We start from the raw sequence: 25846 nt of genomic DNA on the forward strand, positions 1-25846 counted from the left end.
TACGTTGAGAGATGTTGCTTTGATGTGCGGGTGAAACTGCTCGTTACTGACCGCCATCCACAAATCATTGCATATATGCTGGATCACATGCCAGAAGTTGAACATGTGTTTGATGTCTGCCTGTCTGGCATGTTGCGAAAGGTACAGTTAGAATATTGTCACAATGAATGTGACTGCTACTTTATGCAATTCTGGTAGCTGACTGATGCTTTTTATTAGGATTTTGGAGATACAAGAGTAAATATAACCAAAAGTTGTTTTTACAGATGCTATAAGCACATTTCCCACAGACAGTTTGTTCGGTGGATCTGGGGTTGTCTTGGTAGATCAATCCGTGTGCCTCTGATGTCATGCGTCGTTTCGGCCATTAGATCGAAGTTTCCACGTGACAAAAATGAACACGTTGGGTTTAAGTATCCTGATTTGAAATAAAGTCACAATACAAAGTCTGCTTTGAGAAAAGCTTTTCCGTGTGCACAGAGAGAGTGAATTTTGTACATGTCCAGTAAGCTATGCTAGAGCTCCTGAGAGAATCTTTCTAGTTCTTTACAAACTAATATGGTACTTGCCGAAAGGTAGTTGCTTTCAGTGTTCATTTTATCAACTACTAAGCTGCTTACAATCGACATAAATACATGTAGTTCATTGTATTTATTGGAAACGACACTACGAACACTTGCTTACAATGCATCTTGCGCGAACATAAGATCGGCTAGTACTCTCATGACGTCACACGTGATTATCGCACGGTTCAGTGAGCACGCGTCGCTCTAAAACTAAGGGCTAACTAAAACGGCCCTACAAAGAAAACGCAATGAAATTGAGGGAAAATTTCAACGACAACCACTTATTATACATGTGTAGAGCACTTACAAACAAAAAAATCGAAAAGTATGGTTTGGGGTTTACTGCCCCTTTAAACTTTAAAACAAAAATTTAAAACGTATTATCTCTCACCAAAAGAAAATGATCCACCAAAGTACTACCAGACTTTGGAAGTTCTATTCAAACAGAACTGTGCCAAATAATTCTTGCTACAATCGGCTGCCGAGAAACATTAGAGTTGATTGGATGGTCTGAATGGCTAGCGTGGAAGCTACACCGTTATGGTTAGCGAATCGCAACTGCTCGCTGTACTAGTGAGTGTTCAGCCTTGTGCTGGTAGCCAGGAAGAACGCTTCTTTCTTCATAATTTCCATAGTGTTTTAGTTCAGCTCAGTTTACTTTTACTTCTGACAATTAAAGCAAAAATAACTTTTAAGTCTGGAGCAGTCTTTTAAGTTCGCCTTTCAACTCTTCTATCTCCTTTCAGATCCCTGCAATCGTATACAAAGGATCATTTTGGGATGGATGATTCAAAACGAAATTAAATTAAACTGTGCAGAAAAATGTTGCTGGCCTCAAGTAACAAAAGCATACAATAGTTCACCATACATTCAGTGAACGAATCTATCTCTAAACCTATGACTTCATAATGAAAGACATTGACATTTTCGTAGATTAATTTTAATATTCTAGTTTATATATAACTAATACAAACATTTTGATTATTGAACAAATCACATTTAGTGTGAAAGTGCATTGTCGAAATCAAGATATAGCCTACAATTATTTTGGAACCTTTAGCTTCAAAATCCTATTTTTTTAATCTTCCAAGTGGAAATATCATTAATCTTCGTATCAAAGTAAAATGATGGCGGAAACTTAAAAGCATCATTTTAACTGTAAACGAATTCTTCAACAAAATATGTTCAACAATAAAAACATCAATTTAATGAAAAATTATTTACAGAAAATATAGAACTTTCATTGATATCCATTTCAGATTTGAAAAAAATGGAGCGTTATATTTTAAGTTCATCTGCATTTCAGTCTAGTATAGTCGGGCCTCCAAACTCCCCCACTGAGACACAACACGTTTGATATTCTTGAAGTTTGTTCTTGGTCTCGGCAAGCAACGTTGAATCTAGAACCTGCTTTGACTTCTTCGGATACTCCTTCAATCACAACACCAGCATTGACGAGAGTCTCATTGAAAAAACAGACATTCCGCACTGAAACGAAGTGAATCAATGTGTAACTTGTTTGGCATGTAACTTCAACCAACATAGTTCATAACAAACAATTGATCGTCTCGTACCTAACCCTATCTCTCTTCCAAAAACATATAATGAAGAAATATGTTTAGATTAGCTGTTGAATTGAACTTAATGGAAGGAAGTTGATATTCAACTGAACATCGCGTCAACTGGCCTTATATTTTTCTTGTTAAATCAACGGCCACCTTGCTTTGGACTGTGGTGATTTGTTTTAGTAGCAGTAACTCGAATAGGCTAAAACACTTCATGCTAGGATCTAACCAAACACAAGTCCAATAAACAGAAACAGTTATTTGTATGAGCTATTACCTTACCAAGAACTTGCTCTATCAATTGATGAATTGTTGGAAGATTTATCTTCGAAAAGAAAAAAATCCTAACTAGAATCTTTACCGTCTTGGATACGTGTAGAGACTTTAAGCTACTGATGCATGCTCAGTTGTCGCGATTGACATAGTGAAGTGTTATTGCCTGTGAATTATTCCATCTATTAGATGCCGCCGAATAGAGAGTAGTCCTTGAAATGCGCTGTTCAAGCGTACACCCCGAGAGTCGAACCAGCGCTTCTTGATCTTGAAGCTTCTTCTTGCACAAAGTTGGGAGCTTCCAACTGAGCTATCGGGGAGAAGAATAGTTGTATTGAGTTACAAACTTATAACGATTAGTATGAAAAAACTTCTCTACGTTTAGCACAGGTTGGTCCAGTCCAACGGCGAGTACAGGCACAAGAATATGAATCCTCAGCAACACTGCAGACTCCATTATTTTTGCATGGATTTCTTTTACAGGGGTCGTCTGTATAATAGAGATAAGTTAGCCAATGTTCTTAACAATTGAAATATTGTTGCCCATAGAAAGTGAATGCAAAATGTTGATTATAGAATGACGTAGTTATATTGTGATATCAGCCAAATTGGAAGAAATATCTTAAAATTCTTGGCCACGGTTAATGTTTTTGATGATTCATTGCAAGAGATTGATGGATTTTTAATAACTATTCTTCGAATATTTGGGTTTATGTTCAATCTAAAATCAAATGTTAAACATTATTGCGCAAAAAAGAGTTAAGATATGAAAAATCAGCTATGAAAAGCATGGTATTGAATACATTTATAATGTATATTCTTTGAACTTGTTCCTCCATAGAAGTTGGCTGGAATTGTAGGCACTCTTCTTCTGCTAAAGTTATTAACTTGAAGATTAATGTATTAAAGTATGATAAGGGTAAATCAGTCGATGAAGATTTGTTTTCTGACTTACTTGTGCAACCTAACAAACTGAGAAAGAATATCACAAGCTGATGAGTTCAATGTATAACAAATGATAGTATGACATAGCCTACTGCTATACCACGACATAACATATCAAATGCTTAACACAGTGATTCCAAACCTTTTCAGGCTTACGGCACCGTACTGAAGAGAAAAACTATTTTGTAGCACCTCGTGGAAGACCAATGATCTTTTACTTCTAATGCAGCAGTTAGTTGGAGCAATTCTTAAATGTTTCATACAAATGATTTAAAAAGTGGTATTCATATAGCTTCTCTGCTTGGCTTTCAGCTCTGGTATGGGGTGGAGAAAAATGGAAAAGTTTGCTTGTTGTGCCTTTAGTAAAGTGAATTAATAATAACACTTTCAGAAATCAACATAAGCCTAACACAGCAATTTTGCTCAAAGATTGAATGTCATTTTGAAACGACATTTTGAAAAACATTCGATTTGTTTAATGCGATGTCAATTTGATCTTGTTTCATTTGCAAATTCTCTTTTATATCTGTATGCACATTTAATTAAGTTACCCTCAATTCTTCTTTAACCCTATCTTAATACGAGCTGGTTTTGTACACGGAAAGCACGTCACGGGCTATTTTAGCCCCGTGCTAATTAATCGCTAATAATGGGAGCTAAGAAAATCACAGAGCCAAAATATTTTACAAGATAATAGCCATGTGTATTGTGCGTATAGAAAATAATTTTTTACCCAACAAAGTTATTAAAATATAGTGTTTGAGATGAAAAACGATAGAAGGTCGGTTTTTATTTTAATTTTCCGAAAGTAGCTTCAAAATTGACATTTTTGAATTATAAGATAAAGTAATGCTAAACTAAACAAAAAATTACTTTTGCCCATAAATATAAGGCATTTTTTGGCGTTTTTACATTTCAAAGTAATTGCACTAACCTTTATATTGCACTTACATTATTATATATATCTAGCATTGCACGAAAATGTCTAGCCACCTGCTTATTGTAAAGGGCAAGAAGGTAGAAAACTGACCAGTTTAGGTTTAGAAAATTCGCAAAGAATAAAAACTAAAAGTCAAGAAATTTCACATTTCTAGCATATTTTTTTCAGTGAAATATTTCACTACTAGAGTTGGGCGTCCTCATAAAACCCCGTGTCGCTACAGATAGGGTTAACTATAAATATGATTTCTAGTTTTTTGTTATGAGGTTTGTCAAAACGGAAAATCCAATCTCGCATTGGTATGGTGTGACAAATGCAGTAAAATTACCAATGCTTTTTTTTCCTATGAAATTCATTTTAAATTTTTTGCAGAACTCATCGAGTGGCACTTTCCCCTATAACAGCTTATATTTTCGACTTTACGCACGTCTATTAGTTCTTCCTCGTTGAGGTTCAAGATAAGATGAGAGTCCGGTGATGAAAATAGATCTCTTCTCCAAAAACCATGCATAATTTTCTATTCACAACGTTGGGAAGTAATTTTCATTTTTTTTTACCGAAGATGCGAGACGCTGGGTAATCAATGGAACGAATTTTTTGCTTTTTAGTTTGAAAATTTGAAGACAGATCAAAAACGAATATGAGAAAAATCGCCCCGACCCAGTATGCCGCTGCATCCCGCTTGGAAACCACCGACTTAACGAAACAAAATGCGCAATGTAGCAAAACGTTATCTTTATGGTCTTACACTTTGAGCATTGCAATCCACTCCAATCCAACCCACACTTACAGGTGTAAGTCTGACCAACTTTTTCACAAGTTCCTTTGTTTCGACAAGGGTTTGGTAAACAAGGATTGGCTATGAAAGGAAAAAAAGGTTTATACATTACATTTTACAATGCCTGCAAACAGCCTAGATTTTCTCTTTATTTTCAATACTTCTATTTTTTGGGTTTTTTCATTTTTTTAAAGCCTAAAAAATTTCAGGTTAAATTATTTCACATTCAACGTAAAAGTGATTTTAACTTAATATCGAAAAAATAAAATTGGATCAAACAAAACAATGAGAAGCAGACCTCACCTACAACAGGGCAATTATCGGTATTGCATTTCCTCCTGAGAGTTTTTGGATCCTTGCAAAATATTTGTTCATAACTTACATCAAGGCATGTTCTGCTAATTTCTTGGTGCCCTGTTCCACAAGTGAGAGAACATGGTCCCCAATCGCCCCATTTGGACCATCGACCTTAATGACAAAAAGTTGAGAGTTGATTTTCTCATAGTAAATGTACATTAACTGAAAGCAGCGCTCAGACATACCATGAGGAACATCGTGTATTTGAATTATTATTCTTGCACAAGATATCAATCATCAAACGTACTCTATTGTGTAACTTGTATTACAGTTACAGTAGAAATGAAATTTATTTCTATTGAACAGTCAAACTATTGCGATAGTGGCAGTGTACACTACTGTACAGTAGTATGGCTTACTCAGCTAGCAAAAGTTGCCATTTTCACACCGTTTCAACGTCACTAGACGTTGAAAAGATGCAGAAGTTAAGTTTATTTTTTCTGAGTTTGTGGTGAGGAAAAAATTTACTTCTAGCACCAAATCCTGGTTCGACACCTGGCCAAAGCTGGCGGTTGATGAATACGACTAACGTTCACTCAGGGTGCAATAATTTCCTTTCGGCAGGTTATTCTAATCTTTCTATATCTGAACTTTATGATTCAGCGTAAACTACAGAAGCCATTTATAAACATCTTTGTAAAAGTAACAATGATTACAACTTCCGCAAGTTAAAAACAAGTAACATTACATACTGTAAGAGACGATGGTTACATATATCCAGTTAAACCAGTTCAAAGGATATGCATTCACTATCCAGGGACTTTGTATTTCTTGTGGAGTGTTTACATTTGATTGTGAAAAATAAATAACGTCTCCTCCTCTCGCAATCCATCGAAAATCTAGACATAAAATGCATTTAGTCTTCGTTTGGCGGTATAGTTACAATAGTTGTAACTTTTACGTTTTTAAATTGTGATAACATTTTTTCTAGAAGCCGAAATTTCCTAAAATTTCCACACATTTGAATTAGGTTGCGTATTGCGTTGGCCACATTTCAGAAAACAATATTTTGTTCGAGATAAAAGGCCAAGTTGTTTTTATACCCTTAACATGCAGCATTGGCACAAATTATTCTGTATGGATTTAATAAGGGGAAAAAACGCAATGTTTATTTTTGAAAAAATATTTTTTGTTACAACAAAAGAATACGGAACACCTTATTTACAATTTCAACAATAATTTAGGAAGTTTTTTCATTTATTTTTTAAAAAATAACACAAGTTGTCTTTGCACGTGAATGTTCGTTGCAAACAGATTGGACGCAAATCACACAGGTTTTCATAGTTTTACGTTGCTTCCGCTTCTGGTTTCAACAGACATAGCAACTACCAACAATCATAATAGGATATGTCTCAGTATTGTATTGAAATGTTTGGACCAGTCAGAACCATACAGAAGGTATGTCCATTAGGGTGGCTCGTTTTTGAACTTTTTTTTTTAATTCTCTCAGGGTAGTGGGGAAATGGTGCCAATGAGTGAGAAAACGCTTATGACAAATTTGAGATTCGTAAAAAATTGTCTTCAGCCTCCTCATGGGGCCCAAAAATCGAAAAATGGGGTCAAAAACGCAATTTTTCCAAAAAATTAAAAAAATATTTTGCAAAAATATTTTTAGTTTGGGTAGATACAATATTGTTTAGATATATCTAATTGACCTAAGAAAAAAATTGGGGTCATTTGAACTATTCCTTCAGCTTCTGAAAAATTTCCATTTTGCTGAAAATTTCGAAAAATCATCCATTTAGAACAGACACTCCTTTGTACCAAGACAAACTACAAAATATTCAAAATCAAGGAAAGAAGCTATTTGATATTGCTGCTTGCAAATGTTAAGATTTTACATTTTGCACATGTTCTGCTTCTAAAAAAGTGTCCTGTAGGAGCAGGACTTCTTGATTGACCAGCGCTCAATAGAAAAATGATTATTTTTGGTATTGACCACCGTGAAACGATCAGAGTTAGAAAAATGAATCAGCGGAAAAACAAACGAAAACAGTGCCAAGCAGCACAGCCAAATCAATAAGTTGAACGCAGGATTGAACTGGCTTCATCTTCGTCTGAATGTAACACAGACACATCGGTAACATGTGAAGATAGTGATGCATTAACATGTGAAGAAGAGCTTTCTGACTATGAGAATATTTTCGGTAAAAGCAACCAAAAGAGAAATCGGAGTCTCTCATCTGTAGCTCCAGTGTGCGACAGAGCAGGCGTGTCTGACAGAACAGCAGCCTTTATTGCAAGCTCATTGTTGCTGGACATTGGGGTGATAAGTAAAAATGATGACAGCTCTGTTATAGATTGACATAAAATTCGTCGAGAAAGAAAAAAAGGTCCGCAGAGAAGCACAAAGCTCTAGTGATGCAGATTTTGATTCCACATTTCCCATTTATTATGATGGGTGCATTGATGAAACACTTATAAATGCAAAAAAGGCAGCAAGTTTTCAAAATCACTGGTTAAAGAAGAATATATACGTATGTTGCAAGAGCCTGAATCAAAGTTCATTGGCCATGTCACTCCGGAATCTGGTTCTTCAAAAAATATTTTGAGAGCTATTATAAAATTCTTTACTTCTAACACATCCAATTTACATTTAACATACTTGAGAGCAATTGGTTGCGACGGAACAAATGTCAATACAGGCACAAAAAGTGGAGCTGTTGCACTGTTGGAAAGAGCGGTTGGCAGGCCATTACAGTGGTTAATTTTCCAACTTCATGGGAATGAATTGCCTTTAAGGTATTTAATTCAACAACTTGATGGGAAAACAAGTGGACCAGGTGGATTCACGGGAGAAATTGGCCAAGCATTGCGAACAAGTTGCTGTTAACGTTAAATTTCGCGCAATTGTAACAGAAACTATAGAAGTGGTTTGTGATGACCTAAGCAGTAGCACTGACCAAAAGTATCTACAGTATTTGAAATCCACCGAGCAGTATCAAAAACCACTGTGAATGATCCTGTATTTCAACGTAATCCTGGAACAATATGTCATTTACGCTGGCTGACGACAGCAAACAGAATTTTGCGTCTCTATGTGACAAAACCCAACCCATCTAGCATTTTAATTCTTCTGGTAGAACTTCTTATGAAAGTATATACACCAATGTGGTTCAAAATAAAATGCAATCCATCTGCTACACGTGGTGCTAAGCACATGTACGAAACAATCAAGAGAACACGCTGCCTGCCAATAGAAGTCAAACAAATCGTTCTTCCAGTGATGCAAAGAAATGGATATAATGTCTATCCAGAAAGTGTTTTGTTATCCAAGGTTGCTGACGACAGTAAAATTATCCGGGAACTTGAATTGAGAAGAGTTTTGCGTGCCCCAAACTGATGGCAAAACGAAACAGCAGTGTGCGAGGTTTTGAAATTGCAATCATAAATTTTAACACCACGGCATTTCATGAATTAATTCACCGGCAAAACGTAGATCTCACACCACCACCTTTGCTGCAAGATGTAACAGATGACGCAATGTGCAAAGCAATCAGTCAAGGAACTCCACTACCGGTGCCAAGTAAGCTTTTCAAAATTCCCTGCCACACACAAGCAGTGGAAAGAATGATAAAGTTGGTAACGGCAGCATCCAGCAAAGTTGTGGTCAAGAAAACAGAGACGGTTTCATTAGAGCAACGTTACTGAGCCGAAATTTGACAATAAAAAGCAATTTAACATTTGAACAGAAAATTTAGCACTACTGTGTTCAACATTGCTGTAGCCTAATTTTTTGTTGATTTTTTTGAATTCGTTGATTGTGTTTTTGTTGAAAACCTTGATTGTGTTGTTGATATAATTTCGCTGGTTTGAATCGCTTTCAGGAACCTTGCTGTTTGCTATTGTAACCTTTAATAACTGCTGCTGCTACTGTGTATTATCGTTCTTTAGGGCATTACCAAAGTCTTCATTTGAAACATCATGTGTTAATAAGTAAAAGTTACTTTTACCTTCAAACAGCAACAGAAGCATGTATTGTTTAAATTCTTTCAATTTTTTATCAAAGCTTTCGTTGTGACAGCCATGGCTTCATCAGTGATGTAAATTCAAATAAAAGACGTCAGTTTTTCCTACCAAATTAATCCAATTTCATTAAAAAATAACGCAACAGCGCAGGGCAGGTCTATAAAGAGAAATGCAATGACGTTTTGTAGTTTTGTGGTTATGTAGTCACACACAAAAATGCGAATATTTCAGCAAAATGGAAATTTTTCAGAAGCTGTGAGGAACCTGAAGGAATAGTTCAAAAAACTCCAATTTTTTTTCTTAGGTCAATTAGATATATCTAAACAATATTGTATCTACCCAAACTAAAAATATTTTTGCAAAATAATTTTTTAATTTTTTGGAAAAATTGCGTTTTTGACCCCATTTTTCGATTTTTGGGCCCCATGAGGAGGCTGAAGACAATTTGTTACAAATCTCAAATTTTGTCATGAGCGTTTTCTCACTCATTGGCACCATTTCCCCACTACCCCGAGAGAATTAAAAAAAAAAGTTCAAAAACGAGCCACCCTTATGTCCATGCTGATTTCATGCAACATATATGAAGGTACAATTGTACCTACGTCGCCTGACGAAGGTTATTCAAAGCCAAAGAAGAGCACAAACTCTTAGATCAATAATAAACCAATTAAGTTTACATTTGTAGTACATATGATATATAATTTGATATAATTTCAGCCGACAAAAAAAAAAGATTATATAATATGAATTTAGCTAGGCCTAAAGCAATGTCCTGCATAGTTAAAACACCATCACGCAGGGGACACTTCTCTTGAAAATGTATGAGAAAATCTGCTTTGGCCACATTAATCTTAAGTTAAAAAACCATCCGACAGAAAAAGTAACAAAAAGGTTGTAACTTGGCGCAAATACTACCAAAACAAACACAAAGAAAATTTAACACAAATAACTTTTACCTTTGTCTGCGTAGATTCTATACACTTTTGAACTATCTCGACCGTTCTTTAGAAAATAAATTGGACGGTTTTTGCTGACAATCCCAAGGACAGGAACGTACAATCCGTTGAAGTTCACATCTGTACTCGCAAAATTGAAAGAACGCACATTACTATCCCATTTCATGCAAACATATTTGTGTTTCTCATTACAAGATTTTTGCTTCCAACGATTATTTGGCAGCGTCGTAGCCACGCAGCCTTTTTGTGGGTTTGTGAAATCATAATAACCATCAAAGTTGTTGAAATTCGAAACACTATTTCCATTTTTCCAAGTAAATGTGTTTTTTTCTTGTCGGTATTTGAGACCAATCCAGTAATTTCCGTGAACTCCATTGGCTTTCAGCAAGTCGTTGACTTTCTTCTGCACCTGTTTGTAAAGTATGATAGGCAAAAGTGCTCTTTCTCTTTGGCATGCTTCTTCGGCAGATTTATAAGTCACTTCTTTATTGAATACTTTGAGGCAATAAGGTTGATTCCAAACATAACCAAATGGGCATGTTCCTCTTCCAGGAAGAACTGAAATGATGGAAAATTAATAATTGAAATTATATTTAAAAGTTGCATACTTGGATTTTTATTATTTCCTTTATTTCAACATACACATATAAAGAATATAAATTAAATAAATTTTAGATTGACGTAATGTATCGTTTTCTTTCAATAAACACCACGTCTTCTGTGACATCATCGTATCTTCGGTTTGCGTGTATGGTAGGCAATACTTAAGTAGAGTTGCTGGTAATAGTAGCATTGTATGATACAAGCTGAAGCGGTTATAACGATCAAGATTGCCCGAATTTTTTGAGCCACGGGCTACTTTTAGAATTTTTTTTTTACATACCCGGATTATATTTTTCGTCAGCTTTTCTGCACAACTTGTGTGTATAGGCAAGATATCAATGTTAATATTCTGATATGAAACGTAACTTTACTCAGTGTGCCGCTACTCGTTAACCATTTGAACCAACAGTTATTATCATCGCAAATTACTTTCTTACAACTGAAAAACGACATTATAAAGCATGTGAGTTGCGAGTTCATTTCCCATCAAAAAGATTGTATCAGTGATGACTAGTAACTTTTTCGACTGCATGAAGATACAAATTGTAACAGCGACTTGGCAAGAAAATTTATAACAAATTTATGAATTAAAAAGAACACTCAATTTTTTCTGGAAAGACCTTTTTTTCTTTTAACAATTTGTCAACTTATTTCTATGAAGTGTGATTTTCTGCAATAACATCTATAAAAACAAAACTTCGATACAAGCTTGGGATTGACAATGATACAAGATTTAGATTTGATGGTTTAAAAACAGTACTGTACGTCTGTTAGGCTTACTTGGCATTGGAATAGTATTAATAAAGTCCTTTTTGTGTTTTATAATTTAATTGACTGCAAGCTGTAACATGGCATTTACCAAAAAAATACTAATTGACATCTACCACGCTCTTCTCATGGACAACAATATTACAAAGGTTAAAATCCACTGCTCTGATACTTCAATAAGTTAATTATACCTTATACAAAAGTTTCTACAGAAACATAAGTGTGTGACAAGTGTTTTTAAAAAATCAAATAAAATACTATATACAACTGGAATGCATCAACAATTTAGTTCATTGGTGTAACTGAAAGACATTTTAAGGTTTTATTTTGGACAAACTTTCGCATCGGATGTTGATGTTTGACCATTCCCCATTTGATTGACAAGTTGCTGTTGGTGTTCCAATCAACTTATAGTCGTCATCACAAGAATACGTCACTATGGCTCCAGGAAGCCAATTGGGCTTCAAGGGTTGAATGTGAACATTTGGAGGAAGTGAGTTGGAGGTACACATAAGAACTGAAACGATAAAGTAAAAGCAAGATTGACCTGAATAATTAAAACTCTCTGTTTATGTTTTTAGATAAGTCTAAATGCTATAGACAGTTTTTTTTATATAATATTTTGAACCAAAGTAGTTATGCATTGTCGTACAGTGCCATTTGCCATAATGCAGCTTCTCTAACTCACCTACGCACTTCGGAACTGGTGCCGACCATGTCTTGTCGTTTCTACACAGCAAAGTATCTTGGCCAGAAACACGGTATCCGTCGTTGCATTGATAGGTAGTTTCTTTTCCAATTTGAATTTTGGCTTGACCATGAGGAAGATACCCGTGCTTGGGTGTGTCAGGTACATCGCATGTTATTACTGAATGAAAACAATTTTGTTAAGCTTTTTGTTGGTGTTAAGGTTTATTCCCTGTGTGTGAAGATTTTGATGAAGTGACCGAAAATGTGAGGGAACGTTCACCTTCAAACATTTCAATGTCATTGATTAATCCCGAAAACATAGCCAAGTTTTCTTGAATGGTTTCACGCGAACTGTAGGGACTCTTACCACTTGGCTATACGCAGCTGACAGTGAAATTAAAAAGTAAATACATAAGGTTAGCAGCAAGGTATTGTCGTAGTTGACCTGCTTGCTTTGGAGTTTAAGCACTCTGGTGCAGCAGCCGCGTTAATCAACTTCTTCTGTTTTCATTCAACTTCAATTTGCAAATTCTTGGTGAAAGTAAAGTCGATTTGAAACGAAACTGGCCATTGGAATGGAATGGAACTGTTGCTATTGGAATGTTATAATTGCCGAATGTGAAAACGGTTATGCGAGTATAGATAGCTATTTGAACTGGGGCCAACGAGTGTAGAAATGCCCGTAAAGTATGCACGGTGAAGAAAAAAACTCAATAATGATAACAAATGATGATGGCGATGATGGAAAACAATCCAGGATGTCATGCGCAGCGCTGAAAGTAAAAAACTTAAAACTTAAAATTGATGTTTAATACTAAATGTGGAGTATTTGCACTTTCATAACTGTGAGTGTGAATGATCGTCAGGATCAACATTGTGAATTAAGCAACGATCATGCTGCTAAAATCTAATGTAAGATATTGGACCTTTGCATTCTTAGCTCTATATGGACATTTATGACATATCTGTTACGTTTCAAATTATCGCAATTTACTTCACAATGTAGATTTTGACGACCTGTTTTAGCCTGATGCTGCGAGTTCGCTGTGGTAATAGCGAATTGCACTAGCTTTCCGGACACAGTTGCCTAGTCATGTACTATGTTATGACAAATGGTGGTGAAGTCAGTGAGTCGTTCTTTATTGAGGCTGCTGTCTGTTGAGTTTCTGTGTTGTTAGGCGCTATTTTTATACCACAGCTTTGTAGTACTTTTCTTATTCTTTTACAACTTGTTGTTTTTAGATCAAGGCACAGTGGAATCTATCGACCCACGAAAAAGGGCAACCAAGCCACCACGTTTAATTTGGAAAAGTCTAAGAAAAACTCCTTCAATAAGAATCACTTCTTCGATGACCACTGCGTGAAGAAGACCCACATTTCATCACCAGCCAATTACTTCAAACTGCTATTTGATGAAGCTTTGTGGAGCAGTCCTGTTGTATTTGATCCAGTTGGACACTTCCAAATGTCTTGGCAAAACAGCTAAGATGTTTGCAAATATACTTACAAAGAAAGGGGGTTATGCAAAATGCCTGGCTGCATGAGCAGCCTATACTTCTGTTAGAAGTGTGCAGTACACCTTTGCATAGACAAAACGAAACACTGTTTTGAAATTCCACAAGGAATGATCAATTTTGTGCTGTTTGAGTGAAAATAAACTAGTTACTTGTTATTGCTTATTGTGTGTTTTTGCTGCTAAAGCGCCTGGCGTTACAGATTTGCTACGTTTGAAAAACAATATTAAAGTAGGCTACTGGAAAACAAATTTTTAAACATAAAACATATGTTGACTAATCTAAGATGTTTTCAAAAATTATATTTCTTTTTAATAGTTAAACGGAAACTTTGTCCATGTAAGGTTAAGATACATTTCAAGTGACCATCAGCAAATTTTAATGTTGCTGCTTGCTCTAGTTGAGTTCAATCTTACAGCAATATTGAAAAGTAAGGCAATGCAAACACATGCAATTGGCTATGTTATATTAAAACACAAACTTAGTCCAAACGCTTTATATAAAATCAGAGTATTGACCCTATCTGCAGCGACACGGGGTTTTATGAGGACGCACTACTCTATTAGTGAAATATTTCTCAGAAGGAAATATGTTGGAAATGTGAAATTTCTTGACTTTTAGTTTGTGTTCTTTGCAAATTTTCTAAACCTACACTGGTAATTTTTCCACCTTCACGCCCTTCACAATAAGCATTTCGTCTCAGGTCGATAGACATTTTCGTGCAATGCTAGATATATATAATTTAATGTAAGTGCAATATAAATCTTAGTGCAATTACTTTGAAATGCAAAAACTCCCAAAAATGCCTTATATTTATGAGCAAAAGTAATTTTTTGTTTAGTTTAGCATTGCTCTATGTTATAATTCATAAATTTCAATTTTGAAGCTATTTTTGGGAAAGTAGAATAAAAACCGACTTTCTGATGTCTTTTCATCTCAAACACTTTATTCCAATAAATTTGTTCGGTAAAAATTTAATTTCTATACGCACAATACACATAGCTATTATCTTTTAAAATATTTTGGCTTTGTAATTTTCATAATTCCCGTTAGTAACGATTAATTAGAACCGGGCTAAGATAGCCCGTGACGTGTTTCCGCGTACGAAAACAGCTCGTATTAAGAAAGGATTAAACTAAAATTGTAATTGCCTTTAGGGTCAAACACAGACTGTAGTGGAAAATATGCTTGAATGATCTATCAGGCCGTGTTGAAAGGCTTTAAGGTACCAGAAGGAAACTATATTCAAATTCAAATAACGAGCATTTAACCAAAACTTTTTGCATTTTCGATTTTGTTGAATAACCATCATGGAGATGTGTTTTTGAAAGCAGGGTTTGGCAACTGTATTAAAGTAATCGTTAAGTTCAGAATGAAAAGGCTTCATCTTTCAATTGAGTAATCACTTTTGTTAAAACAAAAAAGCAAAAAAATATATTTAGTATACTGTAAATAACCTGAAGACTTAAGTTATATGACAATTCACAATTCTCAACTTAAAGAAAAGGTTTTTGATAAATAAAATAAAAGTCATTACTTTCCCTAACTAACTACATGTGCATTCTAGGTTACTTACTCTCAGTGCAATCTTTTGATTCATATCCAGTCGCGCACAAGCATTCATAAGCATCAATTCTATTGATGCAAGTAGCTCCGTTCTTGCAAGGCGCGTCATTGCATTCGTCCACTAAAGAAACGATGAGTTAATTATCGCCAACCATTGCAAGATATTTACAAATTTATTCACATGCAAATGAGAGATCATTGTGCAGCAAAAAATGTCCTCGACTTCGTTTTTGCAATCGGCAATCATATTTCCCAGTTTCTACCAGTTGCTTTCAAATAATGGTTTCATTTTCATATAAATGTTTAAACATGTCTTCTCAAGCAAAATTATAACAGATTTTATATTTAAAAGGATAAAAGTTATTATTAGAGGTGGGCAAATAAATTTATTTTTTCAAAACGACTGTTTTCTATCGCCATTTTGTCCACTAAGCACGAATATGATGAAATATTTGACTTAAAATAAATTTTTGACCCGGTTCCGTGATTTTTTGAAATGGCGCCAAAATCACGTATTTTTAGGGTTCATATTGAGTATTTATGAATACACGACTTGTGATATATCGTTTTATATGTTTTCAGGGTTGCTGACTTCAAAAATGTCACATGCGAGTCGATTGGAAGCATTCTTGTGCAATTTGATCTTTGTCTGAATAAAATTTCACCTTTTTTAGTGAAAAACTGATAAATTTCAGCTAAAGGTTTGAACAAATCCATAGCTACACAGGCTATATGTCATTGAAATAACCTACGAAAATTTATTATGTACTTTTCAGAATAGTGCCTAGTGCTAGTAGTGATACCACCTATGCTATATAACTAACTGAACTACAGACATGAATGACGAAAGAACACGTAGCTCACGTCTAATGCACACAACATAAGAACTGATGATACAGAATATCAATGACAGCTTGAGGATGAATTTGGAATGAAGATGACTACTGAGGATGAACAATTTCACAGCGATAATTGTATCGGTTCATACACGGTGACAGGAACGAATACGGTGGCAGTTGATTGAACGAAACAAACCAAAAGAAAGCTATCCAAGAAAAATCTGTTGAAAAGAAACGAATAGCTATCGAGCAAAAGAATACAGAACAGAGACCTATGGACGACTTCGAAAGAACCGCAGTTTTATCAACACCTGTAGTAGACAATCGTGGTGATTCTCCTGACAGCTTTGGAGCAGGCGCAAATGTTAAGTTGCTCCAGCTCGGGAACTCTCTTTTATCATAAATTCGCTCCTGCTCGGATGCTTATTGATACCAATGCTCCGGCTCCGGCTCCAGGCTCCGAAAAGTGCTTTCATTGAAATAATGACGACATATTCATTTAATTTCTCAAGCTTAAAATTGTCTGCAGTCAACTGTTGTTAAAAAATGGCACAACTTTATGAAACTTAAGGTACTTTCATCAAAATGTCATGCGTTTCAAAAAATATTCGTTAATTCGCCGTCTGATTACGCAAATAATTTCTTAATTTTCTGGAGGGTTGCTGTTAAATTATGTGAATTCAGCCAATAGTAGTAGCATCTTTTGAAATACCTTGGAGCCAGAGCTATTTTTCAAGCAACTGGCTCCAGCTCTGTTGAAAATACACGGCTCCGGGGCTCCGGTTCCAAAGACTTGATTCTCCGTTCGAACCAGCAACGTCATGTAAATGTCTGTTCAGTAGTAAACTTAAAACACGTTCAATTGTTGAGGATGAAGATTCTGATACTGTACGGGGTGGAAGTAGCATTGTGTTTTTGGAAATTCAAAAAAGAACCGGTAGAAGAAGCCTCAATGACAATTTGATGAGGTGCCATGCACAGTGTTCAGCTGAGATGAGAATGTCACCTGCAGAAATTGTTAAAGTAATCGTCAGAGTAGCCAACAGAGTCATTCATCAAAACTGGAAACTAGAAAATGAATGAAAAGAAGAAGATGAAAGTGACTATGAGGAGGAGACGGACAATGAGCAGTCTGCCGATGTGAAGCCAAAATCTGACCGTCTTAGAAGAATTAATTTATTGCGTATATCAAAAACGGATTATTTCAGTAGACCAGACGCGGACACTCCTAGCATGAAGTATGTACCCCTAACAAACTTGGGCTGTTAGTCAGAGTTCGCAAAACTTGTTCAACTCATTCAAGAAAGAATGTTGTTGCCACGAACAGATTGTTAGTCGATGCCGAGTTTGAATAAAAATCTTCGGAAGACTTAAATATAAGAGCTGGAAGTGGACAAGGTGTTGTAGTGAGAAAAAAAAATAAAAAAATTAGAGAGAGACGTTCTGGTTATGGTAAACGCCTCCAAGAAACTGGAGTTATAGAAGAAAGAAGACTTAGAGAAAAAAAGGCAATCAAACTTCTACAAACATTAAAAAACTGCAAAATCATGAAGGACCAACAACCTAGATTTTTTACCAGTGCTTGCGGGAAAACAACACTGTTGACTGAAATTTGATATTTCGGACTTGTAATTGCTCCGAATTTAAGACAAATGAGACGAGTGAAGTTAGGAGACGGGAGATTCAAAGTTGAAATATTCAGTGGCAAGGAGCTACAAACTTTAATAAAAACTGCACTGAAACCTGAGAAAAATCTTACCAGCAACATTGATTATTTACTGATGACCTCTATATAGATATTGACATTCTATTATTCTTCTATTATCCTATTATTCAATTTTATGTGATATTTACAAAAAAATATCTTATTAGTTAGTAACCTTTGGTTATTAACCGTATCTGTTACTGGCGTAGACCTTATGGTCTCGTCCTCTGCTAATTCAGCAATTTCACATAGAAGCAGTGACGCTAGAAACCTGAGATTTCTTGACTTTTACTTTTTTTTCTTGCCCCAACTTTTAATCCCGATTATGTTGGTATCGGATAATTGTGAAGTTCACAATAAACCTTTTGTCACAGCCAGTTATGAAATGCAAGAAACTTGCTGAAATTCAATAGCTTGATTAACAGTTTACTATTAGCGTGCGGTTTCATTTTGTGTTTGTCACTGATAATGATTGAGTTTATTTCATTAGCTTGCGAAAAACGCTTTCAGCCATGCAAGTCAATGAAGAGGTTACGTTGATTTAACATCTACTAATGTCAAATTTACCTAAGATGAGATTTTTGACTAAAGAATTTCGATATCGCCTATCCAAGTCGAAAATAATTGCTACAGGGTTATGAACAATTATTCGACATTACTTGACGTGGAATCGACGTAAATATGGACACCAACCCATTAGTTACTTTCACATATGGCATTTTATGACAGTTCAGACGTTCACGCTGCATGAAGAGAGACCGCGCTTCGAATGAGTCATTCTTTGCTGGCAGACAATAATTAGGAAAGTAATTTGTTATTCGCGCAAATTGCTTTGTAGTGCAAAAAGTGCATGGAATACTGTTTGCACAGGAACATAAAAATTAAATTGATGAAATTCTGTGTTCAAGGCAAAAAGACTTTCAAAATAAAATGTGAACTGAGAAATTTGACCAAGAAATGGTGAAAATAGGTCAAAAACCGAGTCTTTATCACCTTTTCTACCTAAAATACACAATCACGAATATATTTTGCGAAATAAATTGATTGAAGTGATAGATAAGGCTTTTGACCAACGGCATACTTTTTCTGGTTGTTATTTGATATAAGCCGACGGAGTAATTAGCAATAAGAGAGACGTAGACCTGATGGTCTCGGCCAGTGACTCTTGCCGCCAAAAGGAAGCAGTGACAGATACGGTTAAAGATATTGGTCGTATTTCTTCTGAAAATGTCAATGAGTTGATTTATTGGCGCATGATGCGTAAAGTAAACTCTTTCAATTGTTTCATTTTTGGCTTCAGCGACCTCGAAAACCTATAAAATGGCATTTAATACTATATTAATATTACTTATTACTTAATATTATAAGCACTATGTAGTAAATTTAAGTTTCTTTGCATTATTATGTTTCTACATTATGGTTTCTCTGCTCGGCGTGCTTCACGTTGATTGTTTTCTCTGTTCGCGCCTCTTGGCTCACTTATCTCAGCAAACCCGTTTTCATAAGAGCCTTTCTTACAATATTCAGTTAAAGGAGCTTTCTATTGCTTTATGTTCTAATCGTGTGAGACTTGATTACTTTGTTTGTTTTATACTTATGGCTTGTGTTTTACAGATGTTCTTGGTTTCTTTATTCATTAAAAACTAATAAATGGTCGTTTCACACTAGTCACGTCATTGGGATTAATTTTTCATTAAAAATCCTGAAATTTCACCGCCATTTTGAAAAACCTTGCGGAACGAAAAATTCATCTCAGATCAATAAACCAGCTGGAATTATTTTAAGCGCTCAAAATGGCCACAGAAAATTTGCGCTTTATTAGGAGTTGTGGAAATAAGTCTTCATTTATCCAGCTCTGCTATTACTATTATTTATTTTCATTAGACCAATAGGTCCGTTCATATTTACTGTCAAACATGCAAAATAACAAAAAAACAATTTGTTTAGTAATTACAATCACGCAGTTAGCAGACAATGCTGGCCTAACTTTAATTACTCGACAACTTTTGTAAAGTCAAGTTAAATCTACTACCAAGTAACATGTCAATATAGGAAGTAGTCATTCAAAGATATTAAATGGGACATCATTGCAAAACAGGTGTGCATTGCATACCACATTCGCCTTCTGATATCACAATATCATCCACTTCCACTTCGGCACCTCTTGTGGTTGGGTTGGCAGAAAATTCAATTTATCGATCCACATCAGAAGGAGGAAGCGTGAAGTCAGTATTGAGCCATTCGTTTTCCCGATCGTTGTTGCGAATGTTCCAAATCCTGATAGAAATAAACCACGACTTATAATATACTTTAATCTTATGTTTGCCATAACGTGGTATACAAAGGTGCGAGCTTAGAAAGTAGGTTGCAGATCATTTTAAAGAAAAAACAATAACCTGAAATATAATAACAGCTCTAAATCACCAGTGAATTTCATATTCATAATTGCAGACGTTTTTACAATTAATTTTTCTTTGTTAACTACCAACTTTTACTTGAAAGTTCAGTAACTTATATGTACTGTATATGTCGAAATTTCATACTGCTGGTAATACGTTCTCGGAATACGCATTGTTGTAGTAAGTGACAAATAAGTGAAGCAATGCGGTAAGTTATGATGTTTTTGTTTTTAATATCAATTATTCCGATGATACGCTGCTTGAGAAAAAACAATTCTGATGAATATCCAAGCTTTTCAGCACACGAGATTTCATGAAATCAAGAGGTCAAACAAATTTCTGTTATTATCAATATCATACAATCTACATTGTACACAAACAGCAATCAGTCTCTACCAATGGCTGGTTTTATTGTTTATTCTAATAATATAATACTTTTTGTTAGTTCTTTTCTCCACCATGTTGATGAAGAAAGTACTTGACCTCCCGAAGCTGCTGATCTTATAATGGAAACTTAAGCAAAGTTGACTCCGTCTCAGGTTCACAGATGAAAGTGTAGCTGTTTCTCCGTTACGTAAATACGACGCTTTAGCTACAAAACCTTGATGAAAAGTTTACATTACAGTAAGTAAATTGGAGATAATGCATGGTGTTTTTAAAATAAATTCGAAGTCAATTTTAAGTCTTTGTCTAATCACTTTAATCATCTTTATATTTTAAAAGACAAACCAGTTTCATTTGCTGGAGTGTCGTCTACTTTCGTTCGCGTCCATCCATTGTTTACGTAGTTGCAAGTTAGTTTGCGATCTTTCTCAAAGTCACATCCGTCATTGACTGCGGAAGTTTAAAATAGATGAAAATATACATTTTTGTTATAAGTAAAAGTGACTGAAAGAAAGCGTAAGTTATAGCTGAAAGTTCCGCTACAAATGGCCAGGTACAGTGAAAATTCATTGGAAACTAGTTATGCATAATTACTATGTCTTCAAGTTATTTGACATGCTTAGGTTTGGTAGTTAGGTTTCTAACTTCGAGATAATTATTATCAATCATCTGAAGCAGAAAATTAAATAAAACTGGAAAAACATATTATAACGTTTGTTTAAACTAGAAAGGCTCATAATATTCTGGCTGAAAAGCATTGTAAAAAAGCTAAAACTTATTTTAAGTGTCAGGCTTAAGATATCATCACTGCAGTGAAAAGTAAACGCACGACAAAGGAATAACAATGCAAATAAGTGGTTCTCACTTAAATTGCAAGTTGGTAATACGCCCCAAGTTTGGTTTTCATTGCAGGCTGCGAAGTGATTTCCATTCAACTTGTATCCAGCAATGCATGAATACGATATTGTCACTCCGATTTCAAGTATTTTTTGTCCCTTGATGTCAACTGAGCCGTGTTCAGGAGCTTCCGGAGAACCACACTGGGGAACTAAAATTTAAAAGATAAAACGTTTGCAATAAAGTAGCACACAGTTGCTACTCTCCTAAACTATTTACTAGGTTATTTCACTCTTGATAAGAACTTCAAAATGTTCGTGTTTACACTAGAATTAAGTTCTATAAATTTTATTTAAATACGAATCTTATGCTCTAAAGATCCAAGTAAGACTGAAGCAGTCTGGTTTTGCCTTGTCAACTGTTAATCCTACTAAGGAGGCCTGCAGCATTGTTTCTTACTCAATCCATTCACTTTTTGTTACTTTAATGCAGGATTTTAGCGATGAAAATTTACCAGTTTTATATCGATTCGACGGACATAGCATTATTGCAAATAGACCAAACTAGAAAAATGAAAACGGCTAAGATTTATTGACATTGTACTGTACATGTAAATGCATTTATTAGGAAATGGGTAAACTTTCGAATTTTAGAAAAATATACTAAAAGTTAAATATTTATGTCAAGTTAAACGTTAATGCTGTAAAAAACTGAGCAAAGCCCATTGCAAACATTTTTACCCTCAGCATTTTTGACCTGGAGAAGATATTTTACACATAATCGCACATGAATAAATACAAAAGTATTCATGCACCTCACCACACCAAAGAGCGAAAGGCCTGTCGAAGTTTCGAAATGGATTTTGGGTAGATGTGGTTATATTTACTGTATTTTTTACAGGCTATTTGTCAATTTAGTCAACTCGATACAAAATTCCAAAACATAATTCCGTAATTGGGTTTTTCATTAAAAATCTTCCTTTAAGTTTATTAATGGGCTAAATAGATTCGCAGAGCGATAAATAGTAACACTAATTGAGAGACCTGCACTAAATTAATAAATTCAAGAATATGGTAAAGCTCTCTCCCAAGAAGTGTGGCTTCAGCAATTAACTCATAGGCTACATATCTACTGCATCTTATAAACAATAGAGTTCTACTTTGATAAGAAAAATACAGTAGTCAAAATGCTGACGAAGCCCATACACAGTTATGTATCAAAAACTGTACAAAACACTTTGAGCATTTTAATGTAGTATTTTCCTGTTTATTTCTTCAAAACAGAATATTTGTGTTTCCGTTACACTTTTACGCGTGTGCGTAATCATACGCACAAATCGAAGTGACAACTTTATCATGCTTTACGATGAAATTAAGTCCAGAAAATTTGTTGCGGCTGTCTTGCAATGTTTTTATTGTGTTTTAGTAAAGTAGAAAATAACATTTGAACTTTAACTGCCATAAACAATAATTGACGTCAAGCAAACAGTCTACTTGAAATGCTTGAGTGGGTCATATCAGATATAAGTGAATTGCACAAGACCTTCCAAAAGAAAAAAATCTTGACTACAAATAGAGCAATAGCGCAGGCTATACTTTACACATTTCATCTTTTTTGGTTTGATACTGCGCAGTATATTGAATTTTGATAATCCATGCAGAATCACAATACCTGGAACACACATGGGAACCTCCCCACTCCATTTTCTGTCCGATCTGCAAGTTCTCTGTGCGTTGCCATGCAACGTGTAGCCATAGTTACAGGAATACGTCACCTTTTTTCCATAAGTATTTTCTCCGACTACTTTTCCGTTAGGAAAATCGTCATCCATTTTACAAGTTGCCTCTAAAATGAATCATGTATGAAATTAAATGGTTTTACAAACCATAGTTACAAAGAATAAAAGCAACTTTTGACTTGTTCAAGCCACAAGCTAGTTTAAAGTCTTCACTTTTTACCATCTTCCGAAAAATTAAAGATACTATCGCATACGTGGAAGCACATACTCGTTCATACAGTTTTAGTTCCTCATAACACGTTTTCTCTTACCATCTGTAATCTGTTAATCATATATGAAACTCTCGAAAGAAGAAGCAATGTGCAAGTCATTCTTTAGTTTATTACGATTTATAGCGGTATTGTTCCGCCGGAAATTTATTCTCTACCTGGGTTGAAGCAAGACATTCCGCACACATTGTCACATCTGCACTTCTTTCGCGATCCTTTGCAATCGCTTTCAGAACTACAGGATCTCTTGCATTTTCTGCCTCTTTCCAATTTTGACAATTCTTTAGAACAGCCAATCTCTGAAATGTTGAAATATTAATTTATTGAGCAGTAGAACATACATAAAGAAGTTTTTTGGGAGCAATAAACCAAAATTTGTAAAAATAAGTAGACTATACAAAAATTGAAGTCGAAACCGTCAAAAATGTTAGTTGTTGGTCTGGGGTCCTGGCCTTTTAATACTTTAACTCAGTTTAATCTTTTTTATTGCGTACTTTGCTGTCTAAACAATGATTGTTTTTTTAGGACAAAAATGTTGTACTACCATAATAACAAAAGCTGAATTTCTGTAAAAGTTGGAGAAAAGTGTTTGGTTTAAACTTAAAATTTTAAATCCTTTTTGGTAGCACAGAAGAATATCAGGAGTTTATAATTGTTAAAGAAGTTTTGATTGTCATCATGGTAGACAAAGAAAGGTAAAGTTGTATGTAAAAACTGTTACAAAAGCTACAATTATCCGCTTATTTTTTACATTGATATTACAACACATTTAGGGCAATTTTTTTGTGCTTTTAATGATTTTCCATGGCCAGAAAAGTTCAAAAATTCTCCAAATTTGTTTTGTAGGCTATAATCAAGCCACATAATCAAGCCACATAATTCAAGCCACCTAACGGAGTGGAAGGTCTGCGTGTCATGGATGATGAAACCAAATACTGGCTGCTCTCTAGTAGCCTTTCAGTGTAGTCCGTGAACATCGTGAATATGGGGTGGTAAAAGGATAAAGGCTACCCTCGGCCCCAGAGGCTCACACGACGACGACGACGACGACGAGTATATTTCAAACGATTTTCTATGCAGCCTAAAAGTCACATAATCTTTTGTTGAAATGATTTTCGCCGACTACTTGTTGATCCAGTATTGCTCTTAGTTATCCTATAATTCCTTTGCAGTTAAAACTTCCACTCCCAATTTCAATTCCCTTAGCCCCATTGTTAGCAAAACAATGCTGTAATAACCACAGAGGATTGCTTTTATTTTATTGTTTTTCGGTTTTTGATATGCGCATGACCAAATTTCTTTATTTTTTTAGTCTACAAGTGATTTGAGGCGTACTGTGTGCTTTTGCCTCTAGTTATACTAATACAATATGGTAGAGCGAGTGACAAAAGTTTGCAAAATCACAAAACAAATTAGATGTTTCTTTTTCTAGAAAGCACGTGACTAAGTTCCCCCTTTGATCCAAGTTTCCTCTACAGTACGTCATAACTCGTGGATTACGTAGGTGGTAACGCCTTAATCCGCTTCTGATATTAAGGTATCAAGCTTAACTATAAAAAACAAATATTAAAGTTGTAAGTCATACTATGTGCAAGATAAGCGATTTGAACGAACTCATATATAAATTATGGCGCGTGGTTTGTAGACAATACAAAGCAAATACAAATGCAATCGAAGTCAACCATAACTACCTTTATATGTTTTCCTTGCTACCCAGTCAATCAATGCTGGGACGTTTGTATAAAACCCAGGGTGATATTTTCTGATCCCATTTTTGAGGTAGGACGAAGCACAATCCACTGGTCCCCAACTGGTAATCCCCAATTGCACCCAACAACTTTTGAAAGGACCAGTTATAACCTAAATAATTTAAAGAAAATTTTAATTTGAAGCTTATTTTGTTTAATTCTTTCCTAAATGCTAACTATGCTAAACTTGATAACGTTGCTCGGCTTCGTATGCCTATGGTTCAACAAGACAAACTCTCTACCGAAGCTGTATCTTTCCTAAAGTTTTTAGTACCATGTGTAGGTAGTTTGAAGGATGACTGCCAAGTGCTATTGCTCTGATTTCGTTCATAAATTGAAATGACATCGACGATGACTTCTGTTAATATTTGAGCAATGGATTGGCCAATGGCCACTCAATACTCAATACGTGATTCGTCTTCTGACTACAACTTTTG

General features: G+C 35.1%; 2 protein-coding genes across 2 annotated transcripts in view; both read right to left on the bottom strand.

Annotated features, from left to right (window-relative positions):
• Positions 1–1581: 1581 nt before the first annotated feature.
• Positions 1582–25360, bottom strand: LOC145768322 (uncharacterized). Its single transcript, XM_082579800.1, has 14 exons — positions 25353–25360; positions 23820–23960; positions 23326–23499; positions 21683–21865; positions 21163–21267; positions 15501–15611; positions 12409–12588; positions 12058–12237; positions 10350–10907; positions 6117–6263; positions 5371–5535; positions 5038–5148; positions 2784–2894; positions 1582–2054 (listed from the first exon to the last, which is right to left on the bottom strand). The coding sequence occupies exons 2-14, from the start codon at positions 23836–23838 to the stop codon at positions 1858–1860; spliced, it is 2241 nt and encodes a 746-aa protein (XP_082435926.1). The 5' UTR covers positions 23839–23960; positions 25353–25360; the 3' UTR covers positions 1582–1857.
• The window catches only part of LOC145768330 (protein lev-9-like), a 90915-nt gene continuing 77582 nt past the window's right edge, over positions 12514–25846 (bottom strand). Inside the window, exon 7 of the mRNA XM_082579808.1 lies at positions 12514–12588. The gene's annotated coding sequence lies outside the window, so the exon portion shown is untranslated. The remainder of the gene's footprint in view (positions 12589–25846) is intronic.

The sequence above is a fragment of the Aplidium turbinatum genome, chromosome 4, assembly GCF_918807975.1.
Source record: "Aplidium turbinatum chromosome 4, kaAplTurb1.1, whole genome shotgun sequence".
NCBI classification, from domain to species: Eukaryota; Metazoa; Chordata; class Ascidiacea; order Aplousobranchia; family Polyclinidae; genus Aplidium; species Aplidium turbinatum.